This window comes from Camelus ferus, chromosome 12 (assembly GCF_009834535.1).
Source record: "Camelus ferus isolate YT-003-E chromosome 12, BCGSAC_Cfer_1.0, whole genome shotgun sequence".
NCBI lineage: Eukaryota > Metazoa > Chordata > Mammalia > Artiodactyla > Camelidae > Camelus > Camelus ferus.
In genome coordinates, this window is record NC_045707.1 from 20,642,630 (window position 1) to 20,666,579 (window position 23,950).

The window sequence follows — 23,950 nt, forward strand, 5'->3', positions numbered from 1 at the left end:
ACCTTCTGTAAAATAGGGATAAAAACAATACACACCTCACAGAGGCTTAAAGTTGAGGCTTAAAGTTAGACTTTTTTTTTTTTTAACCAGCATTTTGGAAAGTGCCCAACCAAAGGCAAATGTAGAGACCTACTACATGCCACTGTGCTAGGAGCTGTCTGCATTCACGCACATGCACACACGCATGCACACAAACACACAGTCTCATTTATCTTCATTCTGTTCCTGCCCCTTGCAGGTCCCATCTTTTCCATTCAACCTGCTGTCTCCCCAGGGTTCCCCAGCATAAACTTTCTTTTTAGGGAAAGTTCCCTCAGCCCGCACACACCTAGCTGCACAGTCCTGCTCAAACACTTTGACACGTGTTGTCCAGTCTAACAAGTACCTGTTGAACAGCCACCAAGAAAAGTGATACAAACATATAAAGATTGAATTCCTTGCCTAAAAGAGTTGTCAGTCTCATCTGAGAAACCAGGTAGACTCTAAAAACTATCTACTTAGGGAGAAAAGTTATCTACAACTTGGAATATATAATTTAGCATCCAAACCAATCCATTTTTGAGAGTATGAAGGAAGATATTAATAGTTATGCTGAGGCAATAGGAGTAAACTGGGCAAAAAAGGGCATACGGACCCCATAAGGAGATCAGATCTGGGTAACTGAAGGACGCTTTGTTTGCTGAGCACCCAGAGGGACCTGGGTTTGCCACCTGGGGCAGGAAATGGGACCAAACTAAATTAATCTACATGATGGAGAAGTTGATGTTTCCAGGGAGACACCAAGAGCAATGGGAAGAAGTCAAAAGGCTGGAAGCAGGGGGAAGAGCTTCAGGCCGAGAAGCCCCGGGGATGAAGATAGCAGAGGAGAGGTTTGGGGGAATCAAACCAGCTGATTATGGACTTTAAATTGCTTGCTTCAGGGCATGTGAACACCTTCCATCTTCTCCCCTACAAAATCCTCAGTAAAAGCTGTGTTGCCCACTCTGTTCTTTTGTAAGTGGATTCTTTGGGGGGAAACTAGCAAGATTCTGAGTTCTGCTTTGGGGTTTATGTGGGGACAAAACCAAACATTCCTACCAGAGCTCGGGTACAGAGCTGGATCAATCAATGAAAGCAACTCTTTTTGAGTTTATCTTATGTTTTAAACACTAGGCCCTTTATATGCATTTTTGTTCATCTTTAGACAAGCTTCAATCCTTGCTTGCACAGTGCCAAAGTGCATGGTGTAGACTGTGAGTTCCACAGGGAGCAAACTAGGGAGGAAGGAGTTTGGGTGAGAAGAGTCAGAACAGGCTCCCTAGAGGCCCATGAAAGAAAAGGGAAGGGAAGACGATCCAGAGGGGATGGCGTGAACAAAGATGGGGATAAGAGTGAGCTGGCATTTACAGGGAAAGCGAGGAGGCCAGTCTTTTCTGCTAAGGAGTGGGGAGCCATGTGAAGGAAGCTGGATAAAGGCTTCAGGATCTTCAGTCAGCAGAGTTAGAGAAGGAAAAAACACCTGCTACAGCCTGTTCCCCAAATGCCACAGTGCCTCCTTTCATGGCCAGGACGCAGCTCCTCCGTTCCAGAGTGCTCCAGAGCCTGAGATTCCCTGAGGCTTTCATGTTCTGCAGCTTGGCTTCACCCTCTTAACCCTCAGCTACCCCTGGCTGCTGGCGGTGCTGCATGGCAGCTGAGGTGAAAGTCTCAGGCGGGGGTGGGGGGGTGGGGGGGTGTCAAAGAAGCAGCAGGTCAAAATCCTTTTCAGGCAGTGTATCCCCCCACTTTTTAATTATAATTATTTGCATATGCAAGAGAATATGTGTAATGTGCATAGGTAAGTTCAGAAGCAAAATAACTAAACAGCCGTGAGGCCTCCACCAATCTGAGAACTAGAATATTACCAGTATTATTGAAGTTCCACATGACTCCTTCCCATCCCAAGCTCCTTCCTCTCCCAGAGGTAACCATCATTCTGAACTTTGTATTTTCCCCTCTTTTTCTTTGTATACTTACCCCCCACACACACATATATACACACATTCCTAAACAACATATTCTTTCTGTTTTCTTGTTTTTAAACTTTATAGAAATCTGTTCATACTACTGTCTTCTAAACTTGCTTTTGTCCCTTAACCTTATATTTCTAAGATTAATCCACTGATGTTAGACAGGACAGTTCATTCATTTTGACTGCTAAATAGTTTCCATTTTATGACTATACTGCAATGTATTTCTCCATTTTTCTACTGATGGTCACTTTTTGTCTTTTAAAAAATTTATTGTGAGATTACAAATGTAAGATATATTTGTTGTAGATAATTGGAAAATACAAAAGATGATAAAAATTGTTTGAAATCTCACTACTGTCAGCATCTTGATTTATATGTTTTCAGTCATTTTGGCTCATTTTTTAACAAAATATGGATTATACTGAACATAATCCACATTTTACTTAACCATATGTCATGAATACTCACTATTCATTAAGGTTCATCCTTCTACAACTTGATTTTTTTTATTTTTTATTTTAGAATAAACATCTTTATTACATGGCTAAGGGAGGATTTATTTGCCTTTCTGGGCCTTGATCTTCCTCAGATAGAACTCCAGCTCCTTGCCCTCTAGCACATAGCCATCTGCTCCACCACACTGGCCTGGTCTTGAAGCTGTGCATGCAAGAAGCTTGCCCTGCTGGAACTGCTCCTCTAAAAGACTGCTGATTTTGGCATTCTTTTTCCGTTCATCATATTTCTTTTGAATTTTCTTTGATCGTTTTTTGTGTAAGATCTCTTCCTCCTCAGGAGTCAGCTTGGCCTCCTTCCTGCGGCCCAGGGGCAGTGCACAGTGGGACTCGTACCAGTGTCGGTACGGTGTGCTGTCAGTGAGCACGATGCAGTTCTTCACCAGGGTCTTGGTGCAGACCAGCTCATTGTTGGATGCATTGTAGACAACATCTATAATCCTTGTCTTGCGTGTACAACACTTGGAGCCCCAGGAGAAGTTCCCCACGTCCAGCCTCAAGGCCCAGTACTTCTTGTTGCCTCCCCGCACATGGACTGTGTGTATGCGGTGAGGGCCAGTCTTGGTGTTGGCCGCGGGGCGTCCCAGCTCATACTTCCGCTTCTTGTGGTATGGCTTTCTCTTGCCCCCAGTCTTACTGTGCTTGTGCCAGTTGTCCCGAGAGATGCCCATTGCTTGGCGCTGGCTAGAAAGAGTACAACTTGATTTTTAATGACTATTTTTAACTCTCACAGATGATGGACACCTGAAATTTTTGAGGAAGACAGATGAGGTTGTCATGAAAAAGTATTCTGAAAAGAAAATTGGGGCAGAGGAAGCTAAATGTAGAGGGCCACTTCAGAGGCCAGTGTAATTATCTGTGCCCTGGCTGCCTTCCTAGTGCCTTGGGAGCTCTGGGAGAGACCTTGAGAAATGAAAACAGGTCCTAGCCCTCAAGGGCAGCAAAGCAAGTGTGCACAAGAAGATGTACAGTGCAAAGCACCACAGGGTGAATCCAGGAACAAGTACTGTGAGAACTCAGAAGAGGGTAGGAGCCGGGGTCTGGCAGGGCCTCCCAGAGGAAAGGGACAGGGGGTGGTGGCAAACGGGACAAGGGGGCTCAGCAAGTAAAGGCCCTCTTGAAAAATTATGTGTGGACTTAGGCCTTCTCCCTTCTGTCCATCATCTGTTAGTCATCATTTTCTACTCTTTCAAATGAGAGTAGGAAGTCCTCATCCTTACTCCTCTTTCCATATGGAGACTCGTTCTCATTTATTTTCTCACAACTCCTTCAGAGAAAGACCAGCCTGAAGAACCTCCAGCCACAAGGAGGGTGATTCAGCATAACTTTTAACTGATTTAAAATCCTTGAAAATGGTTTTTGGCAACTTCATATTTGATTCATCGCCTGCTTCATACTTTGTCAATTGCTACTTATAAGCACACACAAGTCGCTGCTTATAAACACATACAATTTCCTTGGCAGCAAATTTCTGCTTCACTTCCATGGCCTAGCTCATCTCTCTGTTACATTCGCTGAGAAACCTTCCCCCAAGTTCTTTTCTTTCCTCCAACCCCTCTAAGTAACGGCTCCTTTCTCTGAGCCCCATTGTCCCAGTACCAGCCATTGTCACCCCACCCAGGGTTATAGTTGCTTGCTGTAGTCTTAACAATATGTTCTCCCAAAGGAGGGATCCTGCCTCCTTGGCTCTGTGGTCCCAGTGCCTGGCTCCAAGAAGCTTAGTATTGTTAAATGGACACTACTTCAAAAAAAATAAAAGCAAAAGGAATGTAAGAAAAATATAGGGGGCACAATATTTCCTTGGGTGTAGACTAAATAAAGAGACGTCAGCTCTGGGTAACTTTGTTACATAAGCATATAGAAGTTTTTCATGGCACTATTTTCCATCAAATTGCCTCTGTGTCCTGCATGTTCCACATAAAACCACCATCTTATTATCACTTCCACCCACGCCAAAAACCTGCAGCACGTCTCAGTGAACAACTCTTCATATCTGCAAAGCTCTGAAGCGCCTGTCTCTGCTTTCTCATTCGATGAATATTTATTAAGCAACTATTATGTTCAAGGAACAATCTCTTTTGATGTACCCTGCAGCCCCATTGAGACCCATTGCAAGAGACAAACAAAAGTGCTATTATAAAGGTACACCCAGACACTGAATAATGATGGATGAGGGTGCAGGCAGCTTTACTTCTGCAGCTCATGTTCTCAAAGTCATTACATGCTGTACTTCCTGTGTCCCAGTTTTCCCTGTGTCTCTTAAAATTTAATAACAGGATGGCAGCATGATACAAGCCATCTAGAAACAACTTTTAAAAGTAAGGCTGCTAAAGATTAGGAAAACTTTATTGTATACACTGTATTTTCATTTCAGCTCCTATGGCTAGTGAGAAGTGACTAGAATACATAAGAAGTAAAGTGTGTCCTCAGACCAGCACAACTAAAGAACTTGTCTGCTGTAACAAAATGCATCACTCTTCCTCCTAAAATGAAATTGCACAGAAATGGAAGTTCAGTTTCTCACTCAATAAAGAAGTTTACAAAGTCGGTTCTTTGTGGAGAACAAGGTTGGTGTGAGGTGAGGGGAGCCTGGGGACACACAGAGGAAGGAGCTTTCCTCGAAAGAGACTTCTAAAGATGTGATGTTAAGGAGAAGTCTCAGGAAGGAGGGGCCAGTCAAGAGACAAATACTATAGCAAGGTCAGTTGAAGTCAAAGCTGATTAGCATCCATTAATCTTTTAATTTGGAGGTTACGAGAGCAGCTGTGGTGCTGGCAAAGAAAAGAGCTAAATTAGACTAGACTGAGGTGGGTATGAGGGTGAAAAATTAGAAAGGAGAGAAGAAACTCCTCCTTTTGAAGAATTTGACTTCGAAGGAAAGAGCAAGACAGGGCAGTGTCTAGAAAGAGATACCAGGGTACAAAGGAAGTGTTTTCAAGATGGCACAGATGGAAGTGTGTATCTAGACTTGAGGAAAGAGCCAGTGACTGGAGTGGTTGAGAATAAGGCTAGGGAAGGAGTAATTGCTGGAGAAAGAATGCAGGAAGGGACTGGATTCACAACACAGGAGAAGAAATTCTCCTTACATAGGAGGAGAGACACTTACTGCATCAGACTGCAGGGGAGGAGATTATGTTGGTCAGCAGGGAACTCAGGAAATGGAGGGATTTCTCATTTAGTTCCCTCACTTTTCCCTTAGTATGACAAGAAGATTGTGGGGTTCAGGGCATTGAAAACTATGGTGAATGTTTGAAAAAACGTCTAGGGAAGTGGGAGGCAGCTGATTAGGGACACAGAAGCTGCTGCAATAGCTTGATATTAGACTTCAAACTCCATATTTTAGTAGCAAGAAACTGACTAAAACAGTGACCCAGGTGTCTGTTCTGTCCTGGGAAGAGGTGAAGGCAGCAGCAGGTTCACAGATTGGAGAATACAGAGAAAAGGGTCAAGGAACCTGCAGTCTACATGAGATCAAAGAACAAGAATTTGGGAGGATAGAAAGGAGAGTTCTGGAAACACAGGACCACGTGATCAGAAAGTTGGTACTGAAGTTTAAGACTTCAGAGAAAAGAGGGGAAGGTATAGGCCAAGTGGTAGAGTGCATGCTTAGCATGCATGAGGTCCTGGGTTCAATCCCCAGTACCTCCTCTAAAAAAAAAGTAAATAAACCTAGTTACCTCCCTTTTCAAAAAAAAGCTATGAAGAGAGGTGGAGAAAAGTCTTTTCCCCTCTTACACTTCCTCTCAGAAAAAAAAAACAGAGAAGAAATGATCCTGACTGTAAAAAAATCCAGCACAAGGTTATGACCTGTAGTTGCCTGAAATAGAAATGGCCACTGAAGTTAGGAAGATCAAGAAAGTGTTAAACTAAGATATCTTCATGAGCACCGAAGGCACTGAGACTGATGGCAGACCAGAGGCAGAGAAGAGAACCATGTGACAGAATGTTCTGGAAATGGTAGGCATTTGGTTTCTGACTTCCCAGTCTTCCTCTTTTAATACAGCACCTTGATTTCCTTCGGGGGAGTTACCTCTCTCATGGTCTGCAGACTCGGTGGATGTGCACATCCCAGCTCCTTGCCCTCCTCTACCCAAGGGACTGGTGCAGCACCACAGTTAGACCAGCGGGAATCCCTCTCTCTCCGTCTTCTGTCTTTGTGTCTGTCTCTCTCTCGCTCGCTTGCTCGACTGTGAGCAGTACAGAGCAGTACAAATGCAAAGGACGGTTGGGACAAATTATTTCAGAGTGGTGCCCTGACAAAACTGACAAGGAGTTCTTGGGGCCGAGAATCCTTCTCCAAGGCTGGCTTTTTAGCTTTCAGTGCTGTACCCACCCACCCTGCAAATTCTTCCCATAAGTTGTCTTTCTGTTTAGTTAGCCGGTGTTGGTTGCTGTTGCTTACGTCTAGAGAAGCCTGTGAGACGCACTCAGTCCTGAGCTGTAAGTCTAGGGGGCAGTGAGGAATGCAGGTTAGTGTACCTGATGTATGTACAGGAAGCGAGCTGAGTGGTGCTGCTGGAGTCCGAATGCTCTTGCTCTCAGTGATTTTGTACGGTATAAATCTACAACTTTAAAATTTTTTTTTCACTTTTATTGAGATACAGTTTACATGCAACACTGTATAAGTTTAAAAACTTTTTTTCCTTGTGGTGAGAATTCGTAGGATTTACTCTCTTAACAATTTTCACATGTAATATACAGCAGTTAATTGTATTTATTGTGTTGTACATTCTATCCCTAGTACATATTTATCATATAATTAGGACTCTGTACGGTTTGACTGCCTTCAGCTAATTCCCCCTTCCCCCACTCCCATCTCTGGTAACCACAAATCTGATCTCTTTTTCTACAGGTTTGTTTGTTTGTTTATTTGTTTGTTTTAAAAGTGTAGTTGACAGGAACTATTATTGATTATATTCCCCACACTGTATATTTCATACCCGTGACTCATTTATTTTGCACCTGGGAGTTTGTACCTCTTAATCTCCCTCACCAAATCTACAAATACTTATTGTATTGTTTGATATTGCTTTTTTATTTTGCAATTAAACCTTTGGCAGCAGTGAGCTTTAAAAATTCATATTTCATTTAAAATTAAGGGGGGAGGGTATAGCTCAAGTGGTAGAGCGCATACTTAACATGTGGTCGGTCCTGGGTTCAATCCCCAGTATCTCCTCCATTTCATTAAACAGTTAATGTAACTTGCAAAGATTTGTTAACAACTGGGAGCCATACTAATACCACTGACCAAGCCAGGAAGGCAAAAGAAGCATCTCCATCTACTTCAAAAGTTAGTCCTTGTTTTAAGAAGACTGCACCCAAAGACATAGATTTGCCACCTGCAGCTACAGGTGATACATTTACATTTCACTCTATGAAGAGTCACTTTTCATTTTGAACAAATGACAATTTTGATTTCAAAATTTTTCTTGTGCACGTATGATGAGGCCAAAGTTGTTAATGTGTTAACTCCTTTAGCAGAAAAACATTATAAACAGCTAACTAATGCCATTTTATGTCAGTATTAACATGTGATTCAAGTAGAAAATGAGTTAATTTCAATAATGCTTTGTTTTTTATCCAATTATTAAAATGAAAGTAAAGTTTTTGAGTTAATTCTGTCAAAGTTAAAAAACTTTGTGACATTGTAAATGTACCTGTAAATTCAACTTAAAAGTTCAACATTGAAGGTAAAGTTAATTAGTTTGGGCAGTAATAGTTACAAATACAAAAGTTGATAGAACCCAGTGTCATAATGAGAGCAAAGTCCTCTCTAAATCAAAAATTATGGGGAAAAAATGTACTTGGCCTTGGTTGTAATATACATAATGTTAATGATTGCTTCCAAACAAACTGTGACCTTCTACCAATTCAAAGTTGAAGTTATATCTTTCAAAATTTATAGATATTTTAAATTATATAAAGAATAATTGAACTATAAAATTGTGTTGTGGCAGAACTGATATTAAAAAATAAATGCTCTGTATAAAAGTTAACCACAGATTAGGCCATAAAGCAAATCTCAGCAAATATCAAATTAAAGAAAATAAATAACTTTGAATGGGTACAGGTTTTCTTTTTAGGGTGATGATAATGTTCTGAAATTAGGCACTGGAAATAGTTACATAGCTCTGTGAATATACTAAACTGTATACTCTAAATGAGTGAATTTTACGGTATGTAAATTATATCTCAATAAGGCAGTTTTTAAAAAATACTTTAGCGCAGCAAGACACCCTTCTTCTCTTTCCTGCCTGCCATTAATTAGATTTAAGAGATGTGTGAGCTTTTGAAGAATTACCTTGTAAATCAGTCTGTGCCCTACATTTTTTCTTTTTTAAAAATGAGTCTTCTCAATTTTATTGAATTTTGTTCAAAAAACATTTGGAAATATGTATTCAATATTCAACAAATGGAAGAGTGTTATTAAAGCATTTAGTAAACTGCAGCTATTGAAAACACTGTAAAGAGCAAGACTTTTTTTGTATATATATGTTTTTATTGAAGTATAGTCAGTTTACAATGTTGTGTCAATTTCTGGTGTACAGCACAGTGCTTCAGTCAGACATGAACATGCATATATTCATTTTCATATTCAAAAACAAGACATTTAAACTCATCCTTGCAAAACAAAAGAGGAACAAAACAAGTTAAAAGTAAGAATCCAAACAGCATATAAGTTTTACTTTTGAAAATCTATATTCCATAATTATATTTTGGACTCTATGGATTTATGGGATGAATCTTTTACAGAACTCCAGTTTTAATGGATGAACTTATTATATTCTGTACTGGAATGGAAAAAACAGGTTATGATTTTGCAGCATCTAGATTTGGTGGAACCATAGAGGCAAGTTTTTTGTCAAAAATAGTTTTTGAATGTAGCCCAAAAGAAGTATATATGAAATTATTTGGGCTGAAATACACATACTTTTCAATACAAAAAAAAAAATTGAAAATAGATTCCATTTAGTAGAATTTCCTCCAAAGTTACTAGTTATTCAGCATCTATAGAGAAAGTATTCTCTCAGTTTTATGAACTACACATCACTGATTATTAAAGAAATATGAATCAAAACTACAGTGAGGTATCACCTCACACTGGTTAGGATTGCCATCATCAAAAAGTCACAAATAATAAATGCTGGAGAGGGTATGGAGAAAAGGGAACCCTCCTACACTGTCAGGGGAATGTAAACTGGTGCAGCCACTGTGGAAAACAGTATGGAGTTTCCTTAAAACTAAAAATAGAGCTGCCATATGATCCAGTAATCCCACTCCTGGGCATATATCCAGAAAAGTTGAAAATTAATTTGAAAAGACACATCCACCCTGATGTTCATATCAGCACTATTCATAATAGCCAAGACATGGAAACAACCTAAATGTTCATCAACAGATGAATGGATAAAAAAGATGTGGTATACACACACACGTGCGCACGCGTGCACACACACACACACACACACATATACACAATGGAATATTATTCAGCCATGAAAGGAATGAAATAATGCCATTTACAGAAACGTGGATGGACATAGAAATTATTATTTGTGTGAAACTAACACAATATTGTAAATCAACTATAATTAAATTTGAAAACCCACCAAACAAACAAAAAAAAACACCAAACCACAATATGTATGAAATATTTTTAATGAAACATTTGAATTAAAAAAAAGCAAGTGAAATAGAAAGTGAAGCAAGTCAGGCAGAGAAAGATAAATATTATGTATCACTTATATGTGAAATCTAAAATAAAATACAAATGAACTTATTTACAAAACAGAGACTCACAGACATAGAAAACAAACCTATGGTTACCAAAGGGAAAGTGGGAAGGGGAGGGATAAATTAGGAATATGGGGTTAACAGATACACACCACTATATATAAAATAGATAAAAAACAAGGATTTACTGTCTAGCACATGGAACTATATTCAGTATCTTATAGTAACCTGTAATGGAAAAGAATCTAAGGTTGTACACCTGAAATTAACAAAGTATTGTAAATCAACTATAGTTAAATAAATAAAAATTTTAAAAAATATATTCTGGACTACAGAAGTCAATGTTTGTCACCAATTTCAAATTCATTGACCAATTATGTGCAATTTTATGAAAAGTTTAATAAGACCATATGGAGAAAACGTATTCTTCAAAAACAATTCCAGTGATTCAGTAGAGGTAGATACAGCTGATATGCTGATTAAAGAATGTGAGTAAGTTCCAAAAATAAGAATTCTGGTTAGGCCATTTTAATGTTTAAATAATCAATATAAAGAATATTTTATGCTTTAATATTCACAGACCTATATTATTACATTTAGAAAAAATATTATTTTGAGAACAGATTTGACTACAACTGCTTATGACTGTATTTGCTCCTCTTGCAATAAGAAGCTGTACAGGTGGTAAGAGCATCAAGCTGGCCCTTAAATTACTATAATCTCCCCAACCACCACCCCATCGTCTACTCCAAGTGTCTTTCCCCTGTTCCCTAGGAACAAAACCCCACCACGCTGATTAGCAGACTGGTTTTCTGGCCTGCCAGGAATGTGTTAAATATAAATATCCTCCCACCATAAACACAATATAAGTTACAGAAAACTCAAACAGTATAAAAATGTACAATGCAGAAAGTGTAGGTCCAACCCCCTAACCCATCTCTGAGATAAACATCAACATTTGGGATTATTTCTCACACACACACACACACACACACACACACACCACAAGCTTGCATATAGTGTATGCACATATATTTATTTTTACATAGGTTTCATACTATTATAGGAGTTCAGAATAGGCCTCCCCAAAATGGCGTGTGGATTATTTTGCGCTAAAGGCAACGGAGGCCCTGTGAGCTCAAGATAAACTATTGCTCCTCTTAACTACCTAGAAGAATTTAAATTTGGGATTTTTTTCCCAGGGAAAAAAAAAGAGTTATTGCCAGATACAACTTTTATCTAAGTGGGCCCACGTATATGGCAAAGAAAACATCTAATTACTAAACATCTGCTCTTCTTACCATCCTATGAATGACCCTCCTGTCCTTGGAAGCGTGAGGCCCCTAGCTCATTCCTTAGGTCAGGATGGCATATCTGCCTCCTTTTACTTTCCTGTCTGACCCTCTCATGTCTCTGGGGTTCCCATACATATGAAATTAAATTCAGCTTTCCCCAGTTAACCTGTCTCGTGTCATTTTAATTATTCGACCAGCCAAAAAGAACCAAAGAAGGGAGGGTGTAAGAGAAATTTTCCCTTTCCCAAAACTATATGTGCTACTCTATATTTTTTGCTGAATAATGTATGTATCTCAGATGCAGCCTTCCACGTAGATAAGAAGTTAATGATTTGGAGATTTTGCTCAAGTAATTCATTAACAGGAAGATCCACATTTCGTTTATCCTGTCCAGCAGATCTAAGTGAATGTTTAGAGGCTTCTAGCATTGCAAAACTGTCTAGTCTATGAAAGAAAACTCCTAAATGTGCATAGAGCTCTCTCACTTTTTTGTGTTCCAGTCAGCAATTTAAATTTTGACTCTTGTTCCTAGGATTGCTAACTTCTCAAGAAAACCTCCCTCCCAAAGCATCAGAAAAACAGCATTTACACGTTATATAATTTTATATTTCCTGTATTTGCTGGATTCAGCAAATATTTATTTAATAACTACTACGTGCAAGGTCCTAGAGATTAAAATTTTATTGACACATTTATTGATGATTTCCTTCCCAAGGACTAAGCTATTTTGTAGTGCTGCTACCCTCTAAATATTCTACACTTCATTTACATCATTTGACAGGATAAACGGGTCTTCTTCTTAATGATCTACTTCAACAAATCTTTCAAAACAGTGTCTGGCTGCAATTAAATTTCCAGCAACATCCACTAAGAAGAATATAGCAAGACAGATAAAAATGACTACACTTTATTGAAAAACTATGGTTTATTTTTTACGTTCAACAAGTGTTTTTTACTATTTACTATACACAGGGCATAGTAATAGGTGTTTAAAGAGGTCATTCCTACACTTCGAGATTACGCAGATTATGGCGTTTTTAGATTTAATTTTTATTATTACAAAATAGTGTATTACAAAATACCTGCACCTGTGTATCTAACACCCAACTTAAGAAATGCAACAGTATTATTTCAACTGACATCTCCAATATACTCTTCCTAAATCATCAAAGATTATTACCATCAGGAACTTGGTGTTTATTATTCTCATAAACTGTTTAGTACTTTTATTATGTAGATTTATCCGTAAACAATATATAGGACTTTCTGTAAGTTTTAATACTTTAAACAAGATATCATACCACTATTCATATCTTCTGCAACTTATTTTTTTCAGTCATTGTGTTCTTAAAATTTACCCATGTTAATACACGTAGCTTAATTTTGTTCACAGTAACCATCAAATGGACGGATGGATTGATAGCTAGATAGATAAATAGATACAGACATGCTGACTGGCCATTATATGAACATACTACAGTTTATCCATTCTCCTGTGAATGGACAGATAGGTTCTTCCCAATTTATGATGATGCAGACAGTAGAGCGATGAAGATTCTTGTACAGGTCTCCTTTTGTACATATATGATATTAATGATCTGTATCTGGGAGTGGAATTGTTGGGTCATAGGGCAAATGTATTTCAACTTTATCAGCTATTTCCCAAATAGCTCACCAAAATGATTGTACAGATTTACTCTTGCACCATAAGTGTATGGTCTCCCATTAATCTACAGCTTCAATTTTGGTGTTAGCTTTTTAATTTTGGGCAGTATGATGAATGTGAAACTGTATCTCACTGTGGATTTACTTTGCATTTCTCCAGTTATGAGTTAAAATGAGCACATTTTGCAGTCAAATGCTCTATCACTGAGCTCTACCCCCTAAAATGAGCATATTTTGTATGTTTATTGGTGATTTAGATTTTCTTTTCCTCTATCCATTTTTCTACCAAAGTTTCTTTTGCTTACAAATTTTGAGGAGTTATTTCTATTCTTATTAAAATTTGTGGTTGTCTCTGGTGTTAACATATCTCCCAACTGGTGGCTTGTCTTTTGACCTACGTAAGGAGTGTATTTGATGTAGAGAAGTCCTTAATTTTACTGTAGTCAGACTTAATACTCTTCCTTTATGATTCTGTTTTTGTGCATGTATCTTGTTTAAAGAGACTTGCTTATCCCAATGACGTAAGTAAATATGCTTTCAATGTTTTAGTTTGATAGATTTAAAGTTTTGCTTTTCACATTTAGGTATTTGTTCCTCTGGAATCCATTTTCGTGCGTGGGATGGGGTAAGGATCTAATTTTATTCTTCTCCATAGGAAAAAACAGTTGTCTTATCACCATTATTGACTTGTTTCCCCACTACATCCTTATGATACCACTGTTAGATCTAGTTCCACATGTCTCTCAGCTCTCCACTCTGTTCTTTACATCTGTTTGTCTATCTTTACTTTCCATCTATTTGTTTATATTATTACAGTTTTATAGTAAGTCTTAATGCTTGAAGAGGCAAGTTTCTCTCACCTTGTTTATCAAAGTTCTCTTGGTTCAGCATGCCCTTTTGGTCTTCTAATTAAATTTAAAAACCATCTTCTCAATTTGAATAAAATGCTGTTGGGTTTTGACTGGATTGGAATTATTCATAAAGTATTCAGGGGAAAGTTGATGTATCTTTTTCTGATATTGAGAATACCTATTCAGGAATATTGTATGTTTTTACATTAACTTAGGCCTTCTTTAATGCCTTGCAATAAATTTTATAATTTTCTGTGTGAAGATATTGCTTATCTTTTGTTAGATTTATTCCTAGGTACCTTATTTTTTATAGTTGCTATTGCAAATTGTAACATTTGAAAAACTGCAGTCCCTATATGATGTCTGAGATTTCTTCAAAATAATTTAGGTTGGACTTTAGAATCATGTTAATGTTTCATATATTCAAAGAATAAAATTAAATCAATAAGAATGTGGGAGCAGGGGAGGAGGCCAAATTAAATACTAACAAATAGAATGAACCAAACTGTATTTCAAATAAATAATAAAAACACACTGAATGGGAAGAAAAGACCCAATTTTGGAAGTTCTGTATATATTTTCAGTTTAAAGGCAAAAAGAACCACAAGTAAATATTGAACTTCAAATAGTAGATTGGATTTTTTTAGTGCAATAGGTATAGGAATTATAAAAATATGAAGCATTTAATGACAGAAATAGCTCATAACCAATTGAATAAAATAAGAATCTATGACTCCATTCTTAATAATAATTTTTTAAAAGGAGATGGAAATTTCAACTTGTAAATGTAGATGAAATGATGGAGTTAAAAATCACCATTTGCAGCCATCATAGTAAGAACTGATTTTAAAAAGAATTATTTAATAATTCTAAGATTAGTGAGTACAAGTTTATTGAGGAACAGGACATCCATATAATGTCAAAATATCCTCACAAGTTACTTATTAATTACAAAGGAAAACTTATTAACCTTACAGTAGAAAAACTTGGCAGACTCTACTTTAACCAAGGGTTCTAACTTAACATCACCAACAATGAGATAAACTTGCATTATGTGCCTACTGGTGTAATGGCCTGAGAGGGACACTCTTATCACTTCTGTGGCATTTCTGCCAAAATGCGTAACCTGGATCTGATCATGAGAGCAGGTCATACAATCCAAATCAAAGGCCACTTTGCAGAATAACTGGCCTATATTCTTCAAAAATGTCAGAAGCATAAGAGATTTTTTAAGTTAAGAAACTATTATAGGTTAAATGGGAGTACAGGGACATGAAAAATCAGTGTGATCCTATATTGGATCAGTTAACATACAGTGGGTAATTCTATGCTCCATTTAACTGTCGAGAAAATACTACTGGTAGTGTTCTAACACCAGAGAGAACAGCTGAAAAACAACACACACACACACACACACACACCATCTTCTTTATCCATTCATTTGTCAATGGACATTTAGGTTGCTTACATGTCTTGGTTATTATGAATAGTGCTGCTATGAACATTGTGGTACATGTATCTTTTCGAATTAGACTTTTCATCTTTTCTGGATATATGCCCAGGAGTAGGATTGCTGAATCATACAGCAACTCTATTTTTAGTTTTTAAGGAAACTCCATATGTTTTCCATAGTTGCTGCACCAATTTGCATTCATCCCAACAGTGTAGGAGGATTCCCTTTTCTCCACACCATCTCCAGCATTTATTGTTTGTGGACTTTTTAATGATGGCCATTCTGACTGGTGTGAGGTGATACCTCATTATAGTTTTGGTTTACATTTCTCTGATAATTAGCAATATTGAGCATCTTTTCACGTGCCTATTGGCCATCTGTATGTCTTCTTCGGAGAAATGTCTGTTTAGGTCTTCTGCCCATTTTTAATTGGGTTGTTTGTTTTTTTGTTATTGAGTTGTATGAGCTATTTGTACATTTTGGGAATTAAGCTTTTGTTGGCTGCATCATTTGCAAATATTTTCTCCCAGTCCCTAGGTTGTCTTTTCGTTTTGTTGATGGCTCCTTGGCTAAGTAAAAGTGTGTACGTTTGATTAGATACCATTTTGGTTTATCTTTGCTCTGATTTCTACTGCCTTGGAAGACAATTCTTTTCAAGTAAAGAAGAAATATATTCAAAAACAGCTGGCAAATAGAGAGGAGGAAACAAAATTAAATATTTTAAAAAATTACCAAGTACACCCATTTCAAGTAAAGATAAGGAGACCCACATACTTCTTAATGATCCCTGAGCAATAGTTCATCACATCATGAACAGCTATTAATTTACATAAAGAAACAGTATCAAAACAAATTAAATTGTTTTTAGTCACTCTGTTTAATAAGACAAGGAAGAATGATGCATTTTGAAAATATTGTCATCAAAAACTGTTTAAAATAGTAAAGATTCATCACCTAAAAGGAATAAACTTTGAATATCTGGAATATAAACATGCTGGTTCTCTGATGATGCCAGATAAATGCGTTTAGGCAATAAAGCTTATTGTTGCCGAAAGTATAGATTATAAATAAGGATTACTGGAACACTAACAATCAATTTCAGATTTTTGCCTTCTTCATTTCAAGAGCCACAAAGCCAGTTTTCTTTAGACTGCCTGGGCTGGTTTGGGCCAAGATCTAGTCAATATGTAGTCTGCCAGTGATGTAGGTAAATAAGATAGAGGGATGAAGAAAAATTGAGCATCCCAGCCAGCTGAATATCGAGTGCGGGGATGCACAGATGTCAGAGCGTGTTCCATGCAGTCAGTGACCAGGTTCAGGTTTGTGCTACTTTGCAACAGTCCATTTTTCATGTTCTCAAAATCTGTATACAAAAAGATAAATTGTGGTCAGCAATTTTATTCCTTGTATTTTAAGATCCTATTGCACTCAGCCACAGAAGTCTAACTACATGTAATTTCCGCAAGGATTAGGACGATCAGACCCGTACTTCCCAATATAACAGGCACTAGCCACATGGAGGTGTTGAGCACTTAAAATACAACTACTATGACTGAAAATTGAACTTTTAAATTTTAATTAATTTTAATTTTAAAACTCAGTTCTGTTATTGGAATACTTTTAAGTATCTTTGGAATAATGTAGGTATGTTAATCTACTTTTTCAACTGGAAATTTTTTAACGTCTCTATTGAGACATAATTCATACATCATAAAAATCATCCATTTAAAGTGTACAAATCAATGACTTTAAGTATAACCAGAGTTTTGCAGCCATCACCACAAACTAGAGAGCATTTTCATCATCCCCAAAGGAAACCCTGTACCCATGAATAGTCACTCCCATTTCCTGCCAACCCACCCAGCCCTAGGTAACTACTAATCTATTTTCTGTCTCTATGGATTGCCTTTTATGGACATTTCATAGAAATAGAATCATACATTGTGGACTTTTGTGACTGGCTTCTTTCACAGAGCAAACTGTTCTCAAGGTTCATCCATGTTGCAGTGTATATCAGTACTTCACTTCTTTTTATTGCCGAGTAATATTCCATTGTACAGCTATACCACACTTTGTTCACCCATTCAACATTTAATGAACATTTGAGCTGTTTCCACTTTGGGGCTATTATGAAATAATGCTGCTGGCAATTATAAATTGTATGAATCTAAATATAGATGAAGTATGTCCTGGGAAAGTTTAGCATCCAAGTTGAGGTGTGCTGTAAGTGTAAAACACATACCAATTTTCAAAGACTAAAGGGAAAAAATATGTTAAATATCTTATTAATAACGTTTATATTGGTAATAAATGTAGAAATGGCAGTATTTGGGGGTATATTGCTGTTTCTTTTCCTCTTTTTAAAAGTAGCTATTAGAAAATTTATTATATATATAGCTCTTAGATAGCTATTGGACAGTACTGACCTACTGACCTAGATTATTCTGATCCATTGACAAATAAATGAATAATGTCAATTCCTTTTAAATCATGAAATAAATATATCCCTCCTCTTACATATAGTCACTTTTTAGTAAATTCTATTTTCCTTTGATTTCTGTTGTAAACTATATGTACCCATAGGGGAAACAAATTCCCTCTTAGTTTAAAACTTTAGATGGGGAGGAGCTTAGAACAATGACTGGCCTCCTGGCATCTTAGGAAACTTAGTTCTGTAGCTTGAGTTCTGAGAAACTCAGTTTTTTGTCAGACTTTCCTTGATCCAATTTCCCTCCCCCTGTTGGTAGTGACCCTCTTAGGCCTGATGAACCCAGAAGACAGGGTTGTAGGTCACAAATCTTCTCTCTGTGCATTGCCCTTCACCTTTCCTCTGTACTAAGACATCATCCAAGGCCAGGGACAGGGCTACTGCTACCGACCGCACGGCCTTTTTGTGAAATGGAAAGGAGAGCTGCTCCCTTTGGCCTTGGCAAGCTGCTGACTTCTTTGTGTGGGGAAAAAAGCATCCCTTCCCCAGGAAGGTGCCCCACACCAGTGTGCATGACTTACTTCTACTAGGAAGATTGCCTTCCATCCACCCCCAAAACTGCCTCCTCCTCCAGGTCATCAGAATGATATTCTTACACAAAATTGAACCATCTCACTCCTACAAGCCTTCCGTGGCCTGCACATGAGGTCCAGCCTCTGGGAATGGTCAACAGGGCCCTGCAAATCTGGTCCCCACTCACTTACCTCTGCCCACCTACGTACACCCTCCGCCCCCTCACAGTGAGACAGACATGGAGTTTGTGGCCAGGCCCTGCTACCAAAAGGGTAGGTGATACTGCAGGCTGCACTTTACCTGAGCAGGCCTCCCACACCAGTCTGGCAAAACAATGAAGAGGCACGTCCCTCTCAAGACCCAGAGACTCTATGCCTCTAACCATGTAATACCTCCCTGTGCTAGGTGGCCAGGCCCACAGGTGACCAAGCAGGGCAGGCCCTGGCCCTAGGCTGCCTGTATGTCTCTTCCCCAGCCGCAGCAGCCATCACCAAGTCAACCATGAGGGCAGTGGGCATTTCTGAGCCCCTCCTATCTTGGGAAGGTTCTGTTTAAGAAGCTTTATTCTCAGAGGATCTGCCAATCAATCCCCACCAACCCTCTTTGCCCTTCTCATGCGAGGGTTTCCATTATCCCCTCAAAAGAAAAACTCACAGGCATCAAAAAACTTCTGTCCATAGGTCTCCTTGATATGAGGAGGGACTTCTTTCCAGACTTGCTTCATTGTCTCTGAGGCCTTCTGCAGATCTGTCATCTCTGTTCTGAAGTAGCCAGGTTCAACTATGCTGATTTTCACCCCAAAATGCTGAAGCTCACGCCTAGGAAAAAACCCTCAAGTTAACTCCTCTGATTGAAAGATACCATAATTTCAATGTTCTCAGGGAGGAAACAAAACAAAACATAGTTATGAAAAGCACATTTACTGAATATTTTAAGGAGAGGAAAAAACGAAATTTTAAACATCCCTAGATGCAACAACCGGGACATGATTATACAAACTACCAGAACCATTCAACAGTTCTCAACACATCCACTCTTCTAACAGAGTTATTAAGTACCTACCACGTGCCAGACACTGGAAACATGAAGAATATAAGGAATAATAATGAAAATTAGCATTTTCATGATATCTACTGTGCTACATGCACAATCTTAGTAAATTAAGACTCTGCTCCCCACCTCAAAAAGCTCACAGTGAGTGAGTGCATCTAACAAGTAAGCAAATAATTGCAATATAATTCAAAAGAAGTCTAAAGGAGAGGTATTCAAAGGGCTACATAAGTAGAGCGGGGGACGCAGACTTTCTGAGGCAGTTAGAGTAGGCTTCAGTGAAGAGAAAATGTTTCAGTTGAGCCTTGAAGAATAAGGAAGGAATTTGCCCATGAAGAAAGAGGAGGAGTGGAATATCAGGCAATGGAAACTGCACACACAGAAGCAGGGGACTGTGAAAAATTACAGAGTGTTCAAAGACTGCAAGAGACCATTAATGGAATAGGATATGGGCCTTAAAATTACAAGTCATTGGTCATTCCAGAATATTCAAGGTAGTTCAAAAAACAGTTCCAAAAATACTTATCAGGGGTTGTGCATGTCCCAGGCACTGTGCTAAGTGCTGCCTTTGCCAAGTGAAGTAAGATGACCTTGTGCACCATGTTAGACACATACTGTAGGCACTCCAGGGAAAGCGATGAGGCTCCCTAAACTAGAAGTTCAAGCAGCCTTGCTAGGGAAGATGAGCCCAAGCTGATGTCAAACAGAAATGTTTGGAATAATGGTCCATAAGAATGTAAAACACAAAGCATCGTGACCCTCTAAAGCAATGAATGGTTCTCAGAGTGTAGACCCAGAACAACGGTATTAGCATCTGGGGGCTTGTTAGAGATGCAAATTATTGGGCCCCAGTCCAAATCGGAAACACTCCAGATGAGAACCAACAGTCTGTTTGAACAAGCCCTCCAGGTGGCTGTGAGGCATGCCAAAAGTAAAAATTCCCCGTTCCAAAGGAAAATCCTCCCTCATTGAACCAAAACATAAAACTCTCCAATTTAGAGCTTCAGAAAATGATTCTCCAGGTGCTTGAGTGTGCTGGGGAAGGGGAGGGGCTGTGCAAGCCAGGGGCGCTTCTGCCCTCTACATTCCCTTCCCCTTGCAGCTTGCTCACAGATTCCCAGCACATCACAACATCTCCATCCCCTGTCAAACTCCAACTCAGACGTGGGACAGAACTTCCTGTTCCTGTTGATTCCTAGCACAATTAAGGCAAATTGGAACTTTCTAAAGGAATTAGTGGTTTGAATGCTGGAAGCGCATATCTTTGCTCTTGGTCTGGGAATGAGTCAAGGAGTCCAAGAGTCATGAGTGGTGGTAAATCAGCAGGGAGAAGCCCCGTGGAGGTAGACAGGATGTCGGGCAGACAGGAAGCCAGGCAAGGTGCCTGCCACATAGTAACAACTTATGCAGTGTCCTCGGTTATTTCCCTACTCCCCTCCTAAGCAGATAATGTACTTTGCACATTGTAATTGATACATATCAGTCATGGTATGTGGTAGTAAATAATGGCTCCCAAAGATATCAGGTCTTAATACCTGGAAATGTAAATATTTGTTACTGTAGGTGGCAAAGACTTTGCAAGTGTGACTGAGTTAAGGATCCTGAGATAGGGAGATTGTGCTAGATTATCTGGGCATGCCTTGAATGCAATCACAAGTTTTCTTTACAAGAGAGGCAGAGGTAGATTTGAAGGCCAGCAGTGGAAGAGAAGACAATGTGATCACTGAGGCAGAGATTAGAGCGATGTGGCCACAAGCCAAGGAATGCTGGTGGCCACCAGAAGCTGGAAGAGGCAGGTAACGAATTCTGTCCTAGAGCCTTCAGAAGGAACACGGCCTTGACAACAACTGACATTGGCCCAATGATACTGATTTCAGACTTCTAGCCTCCAGAGCTCGAGAGAATAAATATGTGGTGTTTTAAGACACCATACATAAATTACTTATGGTAGTTTACTATGGCAGCCATAGGAAGCTTATACGTGATGCCTATAATATTTACAGCTCATTTCCAAATGAAATTGCCCTAAGGTCAGCCCCTGCTAAAGGGGAGTTTGTACAGCACCCTAATGTCTATAGCTGACTACACCGGGAAGGGTGCTTGATGGGAGGGGCGCCCCTCTCAGGCCTGGACAGTGACTCTGCCTGTTATTACCTATATAGCTATGACAAATTACTGAACCTCTGTGCCTCAGTTTCCCTAGACGTACAATAAGGATAAAAATAATTTCTTCCTCACTGGGTTGCTATGAAAATTAAATGATTTAATAGATGCAAAGTACTCACAACAGTGCCTGACACATAGTAAGTGCAAAATATATTATGTGATGTGGTGTCACCTGGCATACACAAAAGAATGAACTCAGCTAACAGAATTCTCTCTCTCAGAAATTGAAATATAAAGGGAAATACAAAAAAAAAAAAAAAGCAGCTGATAGACATGAAGCTGAAATGATGCATTAAAAAAGATCCAGGAGGTAGAGGCAGGGCCATTAAGGGTTGTGGCAAACTGAAGATATAACAAAGAAAAGAAGCTATTCGATAAAGAAAAGACACAAAAAGTAAAGCAAAGGAATAAGTTAGTTGGAAGCAGATAAGCACCAGAAAGAGTCACCATGAAGAAACAAAAACAAGTGTGCTTTAAGGAGGAAAGAAGACAATCATTCTCTCTTCAGAAATGAAATTGTATCAAGGGTAAATCTTGAATTAAAGTGTCAAGTGGTGATAGGAGACAGGAGTGCGGAAAAAACACAGGTCTGCCAAGTCCTGATTGTGGCAGGTGAACGTTGATAAAGATACTAAAATCTGAGGCTCAGTTTCATGTATAAAATAGACCAGTAACAATATCTACAGATCAGATTTTGAGAGTGATGAAATAAGATAACGTAGGTGAAAGTGACGAGCATGGTATTGGAGACATGTTTAAGTGCTCAGTCGTTGCTTCTGTTTTAACTTAAGAGTGTTACCTCAGAACATCTGAAAAGGCTTCCACTCCATACTTGGAGCAAGAGTAGACTGTTCCAAAGAAAGCAAGTCTTCCCAGAATGCTGGAGACATTGACGATTCTCCCCTGTGCGCTCTTCACCAAGGGAAGCATGCTCAAGGTCACCTCTATCAAACCAATGAGGTTGACTTGGAGGGTACTCATGTAGGTGTCAATCTTCAGCCAGTCAGTGTAGCCAAATGGGTGAAAAGTGCCTGCGTTGTTGACCAGACCCCAAAGTCCTAAAACAATAAAGGCAAAGCAGGAGTTTAGTTTCAGACAAAAATGAGAGACTTTTACCTTAATCAATCTTCCTGCTGAAAACAAAATGCTAGACAAAATATATTTTTTCAATCTTCTTAAACACATCTATCAGTAAGAAAGTATAGAAAGGTCAGGCTAAAAACTAAAAGAAGGTAGGAATCCAGGGAGGGTAAACAGAACACTGATGCTAGCTTTTTGATTCAAGAAAATTTGCCAACCAGTGTGAAATTGAAGTTCAGTACATATAGCCTCAAAAAACATACACATTAAGAAGGTATGAAGTCCAGGGCCCACCTAAGGTAGGGAATCTAATAAAAGACACTTTCTTCATTAAACTGGGATGCTAACTGGCTACACTGTCACATAAGGGTGAGATAGAAAGTCCTTCCAAAGGACTGAAAGTGTAACTGCCTGTCTTGAACTCTGGTGTTGGGAGAATTGGCCCTGAGGAATCATAACCACAGGTCATCCCTCATAAGAGTTTGCAGCTGAATTCACACTATCTGTGAGGCCAAAAAGGCAAAAAACAAAAAACTTCAAGACAAGAACTAAGTTGAAGGTGGCCAAGTGCCCCCTGGCACCTGATGGAAGCAAATGTAGATCCTCTCTGAAGAAATCTTTACGTCAGGCCTTAAAGAGTCACCAAGAGAGTTACTAAGAAAAATAGGAGTTCACTGTCATCAGTCACTACATACACAAGGTAACAAAGCATCACAGGCAAAGAAGAGCAGAAACCATAGGCAGCAGAGACAGGCTCACAAGGACTTTAGATACCAAAATTATAAGACACATAAAGTAAAATGTGTGTGCTAAATGTGAGTTTTAAATAAAAGGGATTGAAAATATTAATCCAGACAAGATACTATCAAATTGATCAAGAAGATTTAGAATGAACCAAATAGAAGTTCTAGAAATAAAAGGTATAATAGCTGACATTCAGTGGACAGATTTAATAGCAGACAGAAAGAGCAGAAAAGAGAAAATAGTAAGCTGCAACATAGAAAAAAGGAGACATTTAGAATACAGTGCAAAGAAAAAAGAGATGGAAAAGAGTGAAAGAAAAGAGACACAAGAACAAATTAAAAACATCTAACATATATCTAATCAGATTCAGGAAGAAAAAAGAGGGAAAATGGAATAAAGGCAATAATC

General features: G+C 38.7%; 2 protein-coding genes across 5 annotated transcripts in view; both read right to left on the reverse strand.

Annotated features, from left to right (window-relative positions):
• Positions 1-2,511: 2,511 nt before the first annotated feature.
• On the reverse strand, positions 2,512-3,195 carry LOC116667622 (40S ribosomal protein S8-like). The gene has a single exon (XM_032493128.1). It carries the CDS (start codon positions 3,172-3,174, stop codon positions 2,548-2,550), a length of 627 nt encoding a protein of 208 aa, XP_032349019.1. The 5' UTR covers positions 3,175-3,195; the 3' UTR covers positions 2,512-2,547.
• A 13,090-nt stretch (positions 3,196-16,285) lies between these two features.
• LOC102508382 (17-beta-hydroxysteroid dehydrogenase type 6) overlaps positions 16,286-23,950 on the reverse strand; it is a 146,799-nt gene continuing 139,134 nt past the window's right edge. For all 4 annotated transcript variants that reach the window (XM_032493117.1, XM_032493118.1, XM_032493119.1 and 1 more), the window contains 3 exons: positions 22,518-22,776; positions 19,157-19,320; positions 16,286-16,864 (listed from right to left, as the gene is read on the reverse strand). In XM_032493117.1, coding sequence (XP_032349008.1) covers positions 16,647-16,864; positions 19,157-19,320; positions 22,518-22,776 — 641 coding nt within the window. In that variant the 3' untranslated portion in view covers positions 16,286-16,646. The remainder of the gene's footprint in view (positions 16,865-19,156; positions 19,321-22,517; positions 22,777-23,950) is intronic.

Bases quoted from the DNA above. Each gene is read 5' to 3' on its own strand.
- LOC116667622 (XM_032493128.1), bottom strand. From the start codon at position 3,174: ATGGGCATCTCTCGGGACAACTGGCACAAGCACAGTAAGACTGGGGGC.